Source organism: Trachymyrmex cornetzi, unplaced genomic scaffold (assembly GCF_001594075.2).
Source record: "Trachymyrmex cornetzi isolate Tcor2-1 unplaced genomic scaffold, Tcor1.1 scaffold83, whole genome shotgun sequence".
Lineage (NCBI taxonomy): Eukaryota > Metazoa > Arthropoda > Insecta > Hymenoptera > Formicidae > Trachymyrmex > Trachymyrmex cornetzi.
In genome coordinates this window covers 1117741-1126859 of record NW_017300169.1, presented here as the reverse complement: position 1 = coordinate 1126859, position 9119 = coordinate 1117741, and the positions used below count along the sequence as shown (strand labels likewise).

General features: G+C 38.0%; 1 protein-coding gene across 2 annotated transcripts in view; it reads left to right on the top strand.

The window, feature by feature from the left end:
- LOC108768767 (LIM domain only protein 3) overlaps positions 1 to 9119 on the top strand; it is a 120369-nt gene that overhangs the window by 57258 nt on the left and 53992 nt on the right. For both annotated transcript variants that reach the window (XM_018519331.1, XM_018519330.1), the window contains 3 exons: positions 6160 to 6256; positions 7035 to 7172; positions 8030 to 8155. In XM_018519331.1, the coding sequence (XP_018374833.1) occupies positions 6168 to 6256; positions 7035 to 7172; positions 8030 to 8155 (353 nt within the window). In that variant the 5' untranslated portion in view covers positions 6160 to 6167. The remainder of the gene's footprint in view (positions 1 to 6159; positions 6257 to 7034; positions 7173 to 8029; positions 8156 to 9119) is intronic.

Genomic DNA, 9119 nt, shown 5'->3' with positions numbered 1-9119 from the left:
TTTTCATACCATAAAAATTATGTCTAAGACATTTTGTCGAAAAATGAATAGTTTCGGAAATAATTGTTTGCTTCCATACTTTTTCCCCACCCTGTATATCTAAAAATTTAGCAAGATATATTGTATTATCAAAAATTAGGTAAAACATTCAAATTAGTTGTCACCCTGAGAGAAATGTTTTGTATGACTTACAAAAAGTTTCTTACTTTTTAATTAAACAACTTTGTTGTTCTAATCAGGATTTTTAAATTAAAAAGTAAGAAAGTTTTGTAAGTCACATACAAAACATTTCTCTCAATGTAGAGATCAAAATTTTTTGCAGTATTATCATCATGCTTGAGCGTTTTACTTCAAGTAGTAAGGTGTCGTCAATGTCTTAACTATATTATTAACGTCAATAAGATATCATTAAAATGTCACTTTACTCTATACTGGGACATAATTTTCAAATCTGTGTCTGGCCTAATTTTTATGTCTCAGCAAAATCATTTCATCTATATGCAAATATAATAATAATAATAATAATAATAACTTAACATTAGAACCGCGGCTGTGCCATTTTTACCCATCTGATAGTTTTTCTTTTCCAGTTATTTATAAATGTCACTTTACTCTATACTGGGACATAATTTTCAAATCTGTGTCTGGCCTAATTTTTATGTTTCAGCAAAATCATTTCATCTATATGCAAATATAATAATAATAATAATAACTAAACATTAGAACCGCGGCTGTGCCATTTTTATCCATCTGATAGTTTTTCTTTTCCAGTTATTTATTTTTGCACATGGCACTTTAGATTTTCGAGACTTTTCATAAATAATCACAATTAATTACTGTGACAATCTTCTCTCGTAAAAAGGTTTACCTTGAACCGCGATTTAGACCCGCGGTTCTAGTGTTAATATGGGGGTGTCGATGATATGTCTCTATTGTAAAATTGGCAGAGAAGACAAAGGGTACTGAATTAAGTTTCCAAGACACAAGCGCAGCGCGCAGTACTTTCTATTTCTTCAAGAGATCCGGGGGTGGCACTCTGGGAGTGTCATGGATGCTGCTGGGGCGGAGCCTTGAGAGAGTTGCATCGAGACTGCTCGGCTGCGTCGATAAGCAGATTGCCCCCGCCCTACTGTTACGTACTCTTGATTTTACACAAACGCGTTTCTTACAATATTATAGAAAAGACTTTTATTGAGATTTGTTCTTACTAAATTGCTTTTCATGAGGGATCCTAATTGTCAGATAAATCGTCTAGAAATATTAATTCGAAATGAATGGTCAAGCTATGGTCTTTGTATTACGCCCGTCTTATAACCGTGTCGTGTCCTTTTGATCAACTTGAGGAGGCAAGCAATCCCCATGGCGCTTCCGTAATACTATCGCGATGATAATGACCACCAAGAGCATAGCAGCGAGCAATGGCTTGGTCAAGGAGGATACATACATCGACTCTCGTCGACAGGTTAGCGGTTCTCGAACGTGTAGCGGCTAATCGAATTATCGATGCTTTGAGGCTCAGCGTCCGTGGATGATTCGATCACGTAGCTGATGAACAGTTCCGGCGGTCAGCGATGCGAGCCGCTTTCGAAGGGAAACCTCTCGTTATGGACTCTCCCCGGTAACGTTTGAGCGAGCTGTTTCCGCCGTGCTCCACTGGCTTCTCAACGACAATAACCGCGGCCGTGTAATTAGTTGCAAAAACCGGCACCAGCGCCTGGAAAAATCGACGATTGACCGCGAATTTCCGGCGGGAGCAAGTTTCTGTAGAATTCCAGTTACCATTGGATTCTAGATATTCGCAAAATAAAGTTATTAAGCCGCTCAGAATTATTCAATCTTGAATTTCGATAAAAGTTAGTACTCTATTTATTTAATTAAAATTTGAGATTGTTATCAAGCAGAAACGACTAAGAGTTCCTTTTAATTTAGATTAAGAGTTCTTATTCTAGAAGTTGGGACTATTGGGAGTGAGTTGTAACCGAGTCAGTAGTATGTCATTAGGCAAAAATGTATCGGTAATCAGTAATTGCGCGTAGAAATGACCAAATTCCATTTGTCATGATGTAAAATTTAAATTATGTTATGACTGACTAATTATAAAGCAATATGTTTACTACTTCATCGAGACAACTAATCAGAACTGATTGACATAACTTGAAAACTGAACGATTTAATTCTACGAATTAAAAAAACATAAAAAGTAAGTTGAAGACTAAAGTTAATCTTCATTGATAAAAACGGGCATTATTTTGCAAATTTTCTAAGATTTACGATTTATAACTGATTTATCACCAGTATGATGTGAATGAGGTGAAAGCCTATGGCACACAAAGAAAACATAATGCAATAAGACATAAGTAAATCCGCCAATCACAGTAAAAAAGGCAATAATGCAAGCAGTACTAAGTTCAAAATATTGATTTGCTTACGTCTTACTGTTTAAATTTCTTTATGTGCCATCATCTCACAACAGCTTATTGTATTCTATAAATTCTTTGGAGTGGACTCTCTTAAAGAGTAAAACTGGAATCTTTATTGAAAAACAGTGGTTCAATTTTCAATCTTTAAGAGTGAGTAATTTCACTCTTTAGAATAACAATTCACTCTAAAAAAAGTTTTAGAGAGTAGAAAGCCCATTAATGTTGGGACATTAACTTTACACACGCATAATTTTCCTGGTTTCGTCGCGATTCCAGCAGTGCACGCGCAATTTCGGAATTTAAATCGCAATCAAAGTTAGCTGTCGCCAGTCGGAAGAATGGCTAAAGGGATGGATGTTCTTTCCCCGAAGGTAAAACCACACCCACCGCACCGATGAAAATCGCGGTTAAATACAAAGTGGAAATTGAGCGCCAACCTGGCTTGACGGCCGAAGGTTTTCGAGGTCGTCGGCGGAATCCAGGTCGGCGTCCACAGGAATTTCTGCGGTGAAATTCCAGTGCACGTAACTCCAAATATTTCTGTAGTATCGTAGTTCGTACGAGGACGGGGAGATTTCGAGTTTCAAAGGAAACACTCTCGCCACTTCCGTTCGCGAGACAACGACATTTCGTCGTCCGAGAGTTTAACACGTGGCGACTGAGCGGACACATACAGCCATGACGGAAATTCTGTTGATAACTTCGAAACGTACAGACGTGAATCTAAAACAAAAGCGCCTGTACAAAACTCGTATAGGTATATATCCACTGAGTGATACCAAAAAAAGTGAGGAAAGATACCCTAAATTATTTTCAATCTGATCTAATTACATTGGCGAGGTCCGCCAAAAGAGCAACATAAATTTAACATATCGCGCCAATCGATATCGCCTAGCGATTATTATGTGGGAAAGTTTATATGCGGGCGGATTTAATAGTTTGCATAATTTACCCCTAGTTAGTTATTCCATTAATCATTACCCCGGGTAGGTGTGTGCACGCCCGCGAATAACAATCGTACTATTATTTATAACGTATTCAATTTATCGGTAACCCGCGGGCGGAGGTAAAGCGTGTAATCGATTCAACTCGATTAATTAACTCGCCCCCACGTATGCGATTGTAACCGAGGTGCCTCGGTGTGCACGGAGGCGTCTCTCGTTACCGTGGACGAAAACTTTCCGCCGTCGCGTTGTGTCGCGCAAAAAACGTACATACACAAATATACATACGCGGGACACGCATTCTATGTATGCGGGTCTCGTCCGCTTATTCGCGACACAAAGGCGTTTAATTAGAAGCGCATCGGAAAACGGGGGCATCATCCGGCATCTGGTTTTTGTTCCTGGCAATTTTCGCGTTCCGCTAAGGCGATACGGATTTTTCATCCCCGTCGCCGTTAATAATTAACGGATCAAAGGCATCGTATTAATATTTGCCCCGAAGTCCCCGACCACAAGGAAGATATTAACCCGCGTAATATTGTGTCCATGCTAAGGGTGGAGAGGAGGGAAGGACATATTGAAACCGCACAAACTTCGCTCATAGCATCCGTGGGTATGAGCTCGTAAATATACCGGGTGGCTGAAATCGAACTTGGCGTAGTGCAGCCGGTGGACATCGCCTGAGGAAAAAGACCGACCCGTCAATATGCGTCACGTTAACCGCATCAAGACCTGACAATTTAGTATTTTACTATTTATCTAACATGTAGGGAGTATGGTATTTAGGTACTTTGATCACAATAATTGTCTCTTTAACAATAATGACAATAATAGTTCATATTTACATTATCTTAATTAAAAAGTAATATAGTACCGAACAGCCAACATGAAAAATCCAATTATTGTTAAAAAAGGAATTAAGTTAACAAATTTTTTAACGTTATATTGTTCAAAAATTATAATAAAGTTGTGATTTTTTTATTGTTAATGTATAGGATAGACTGTGATACATATTGTACCTTGGGAGGAGGGAAAGGTAGAGGTATACTATTATTTTTTAACAAAAACGATATTTTTATCTTAGAAGACACACTATTATTTTTTAACAATAACAAGATTTTTAATGACAGTTCAGTTATATTACTTCAATTGGAAAATATAACTAAACAGCCAAAATTAAAAAGCTCATAGCTATATTACTTCATTTGAAAAGTATAACTAAACAACCAAACATTAAAAAGCTCTTTATTGTTAAAACAATGATTAGTATGTTCCAAGGTATAACACGTTCCTATACTGAGAAAAATGTTCTGGTTGTATCAACAAGAAGTACAAACAAAACAAATTCTAATCATACCAATTCGAATTCTGATTATTGTAATTGACTTTTTTTACTGCCTCGACTAAAATGTTTGATAGATTTAATTATAAGTATCTAATTTATGCCTTTCTAATTGAATCTACCAAAATTCCAATTAATGCAACAAAACTTATTTTCTAGTATGGGTACCACAGTCTCCCCTACATTCAATTAAAGACGTTGCATCTTCCAGAAAGCGTTCTCTGGAATAATAACATTTACGGAAAATTTGTTCCTATCGATTCGGTTGAAAGGACGCTGTTCTTTTTCTGTGCAGTCTATACAAGCATTATACTATTCTTATGCACTTAAAAGAACAGCGTGGCTCTTCGAAGGGATACCTAATGTTTATCCAGAGCATGGACAGCGGTCGGCTACCCGAGTCGCTGGATTGTTTCGGAACCGGTGGTGCTTAAACGCGCAATAAGTGGAGGAAGAGAGAAGTGTGGGAGGGTCAAACTAATTCGATTCTAAACTCTGACCACATCGCGAGAAAGAGGACGGGACGCTTCGATGCGGGAGGGTTTCCCGGAGGATGAGAAAGGCTACACGCCCGAACGGGCCGAACGAGGTGGACACAGATGGCACTAACCGCGCCGTTAAATTCTCAAGCCGTAACTCTAATTACTCATAGACAAGCCGACATTCTAGTGCCAGATGCCGGTGAAACTTGTTAAAAGCACGCGAACGCGATTACTCATTCTATCCTGAACGACGGCGATTGCAGCTGAAAGTCAATCCGAGACTTTCCGGCTGCTCCGGCTTCTGGATCTAAATAATGACATAAAAAACAGTTTTTATAATAGATAAGTGATGTTAAAGTAACTGTTATCCATTAACCAATCATCAGAATAAAACCGATATACCAAAAATAAATAAATATAACACCCACACAAATATAATAAAGTATAATAAATTAAAATTACCGAAAAATGTTCGACACATTTAAGCGAAGAAGGGCGTGTTCGATCAAAGTGGATCTTGATATTTAATAATATTTTTGTTTGACTTTTACAATTTCCGGTTCGAGTAAACTGCGCACTGATTTATCGTTCTTGAAACACGGTTTTAAACTGAAACCGGAATACGTAATATCATGCACAAATTAACAAGCAATTTAATAATACAGATGTTAGAGCATCTTAACACACTATAAAGAATTTTAAGTAACTGGAGTAAGAATTTGGAATAAAACTGGAAATTATAAGATTCACTCAAAAAATATTATTAAGTACCAAGATCCGCTTTGGCCGAATATACGGATTTCTTTGCTTAATTGTGTTATAATACCAAACCTGACAAGATATTGCGCTCTCAATATGTTTCCTGAATAAAATTTGAATGTATTGAATGTAAATTTCACGAGACGTAGCAAGCGTTCGACGCATGGTTTATACGATGGCGATTAAACCAACATTTCTATATCATGTTGCAGGCGATAAAATGACTATGGATGGGAGCAAGAGCGAACCGGGCAAGAACGGGGCCACTCAACAGGAATGCGCGGGTTGTGGAAAGGCGATTACGGAGAGGTAAGTGTTCCGCTTCGTTTGCGTGACGCAACGCTACGTGGTATGTTTCACATCCTACCTTGAAAGAACGTTAACCGTAGGGACCGTCGCTCAACGGTCGATCCTAATGTCTGTCCAACCCGGAAGTCGTCAGAAGTACGAACTGGGTGGGTCAAATGCATTTTTTCTTAACGAGAAGTGAACCGCAGGAAACCCGTGTTGTACAAAATTCACAATTGATACTTGAAGCAAATAGAAATGTGCAATTATAATTAAAAATGGTGAATGCACGCTTAATGTAGTTGCAGAATAGAAAAAACCTGCATTCAACAACAATTTTAATTATATAATATTATGATATAATTTTATTATATAATGATATTATATATTGTATTTATAAATTATAAATATTATATATATTTCTCTATTACATAAAATCATTACATAAAGAAATTGCTTGTCACATATAAAACAAACTGAACTTACACACACACACACATTGAGTAGCATTAATAATATCCTTTCTTTTCTATTAAAAAAATCTTTTAACCGACAATATCATTCAATTCTTCAAATTTAAGTTTATGTGACAAATCATTATATTAAAGTCACAGTATTTAGTGTGTTATTATTGCATTAATGATCAGTCGTAGTTGAAACATATTAAATAAATTTTCCGGAGGGAAGCGAAGTCTAAATCTGATAAATCTAATCTTGAAAATCTAAAAGCGTATTTTATATAAGTTTAATCACACTTGTATTTTCTATTCACTATCAAATAATAACTTTTCTTAAACAGATATCTTCTGAAAGCATTGGACATGTTTTGGCACGAAGATTGCTTGAAATGTGGATGTTGCGACTGCAGACTTGGCGAGGTCGGTTCGACGCTCTACACCAAGGCCAATCTTATCCTCTGCAAAAGAGATTATTTACGGTAAACAACGAACAAACAATTTAATCGATCGACCAGTTCCTCGCAAAAATCTTTTCGACAAGATTTTTGTGTATTCAATACAGCGTTGCGCATCCCGAGTCAGTAAACAGACAGACAGATTGACAAAACGATTGACGGAAGACGCCATTGCGGAAGGGAGAGGAAATCGAGGCGGGTAACGGCAACAAATCGAATTTTACAGATGAATTTCCCTTATTGAATACATCCACATCCCATATAAACACGAGTGAGAGCAAATAAACTATGTTGAGATTACGGAGTCCCGAGGGAATACGCGCAGGTGGCGGCGTCCGCACGAGGAACACGCACCGTCGAAACATTGTGGCCTTTATTAATGGCCTAATATTTGAAGACGGTATATTCGCGGTGCCCGTAAGCTTATTGGTTTCCGTCGCGCGCACAGGGTGAAACTTTCCGTTCGCTTTCGTCATCGAAAGAACGACTTTTCTTGCGTCATGACAAAAGTTAGACCTCCCAATAATATTTTATGATGTTTAACTGCGCGATATAAGAATATCGCGATTTTAATTTAATATAACATAAAAAGTATTGTTTCGCGTACACAATTACTTGATATGTAATACCTTGTGTAATACACATAGCCTTGATCAGAAGTATAAATACCTCCACAAATTGACGTAAACATTCTAACAAAGAAGTAAAAAAGTTATATTTATTTATAACAATATATTTTAAAATTTTATTAGTTTTCCATTGAACTTTATTACCGTTTTTTTCCAAGAGAATGCAATAAATTGAGAGAGCTTTTATGTATATATGGTCGAAGCTAAGAAAATAAGAGTGTTAAATCATACCTCTTTTTTTTTATTTAATAGACTCTTCGGAAATACCGGTCACTGCGCAGCGTGCAGCAAAGTAATCCCAGCTTTCGAGATGGTGATGCGCGCAAGGACCAACGTTTATCACTTGGAGTGCTTCGCTTGTCAACAGTGCAATCACAGGTAAGAACACAAATATATAACGACACAATCGAGATTTGATAATTTTCTTTCTCGCAAAAAGGATCCTTTATTTAAATTTAAATTAAAACAATATTAAGAATTAAAATCCTATTAATCGTATTGTTTTAATGATCGGCGGAATTCCAGAAAATATTTCGCCGACGAAACAAGTTCCGATTCACGCCGCGTCAAAGTGTGGACTCGCTTCCGCGGAACCCCCTCTGGCGGTGCTATTATTTTATTAACAATAATGAAAGCCGGTAATTAAACATTCACACCCGGCGGCGCCGACGTCGGCGGCGACGGCAAAGTCGCTTGCTCGAGTATTCCTCGTGGCAGCTCATCCGTATAACAATTTAATTCGAGCCACCCCAGCCGCGCGCGCCCGGGGGTTTGCCTAACTTCTGCAGCACTTCGCAACACTTCGCTTACTTATTCACAACAACCGAGTTAAGCCGAGGCTCGTTCGAAAGCCGGGACTCGAGCCGAGACGCCTCGGCGGATCTGCCGAATGGAGATAATCGGTGTGCGAAGGCTCGAGAGCCCGCACGTCACGCTTTTGCGAGACGCCACGAAGAAGACAGCCATCTCTTCTCCATGTCTTCTCCATCTCTTCGCAAGACGACGAGCAATACTTCTCATCACACATTTTCAAGTTCTTTTATAACTTTATAAGAGTAGAATCCTATCAAAGAGTTACGATTGTGTCCGAGTGAACGCTCTAAGAAATTTTACAAAATAAATATCTATACAAATAACTAATATAATTTACGAATAAGTTACTTGTTTTTAGTTAAAATTAGAGTCTGAGAGGGTAAAATGTCGCTGTTTTCGAGACTATCGTCCCCCATTCTACGTTACGGTCGGAGTAAACGTTGGTTCGCTCCCCTAACTCGAGACTTTCGAGAAGGATCAATGCCATAGAGCGAGAAGAATCCGCTCGACGTTTCCTCTCTTGACGAAC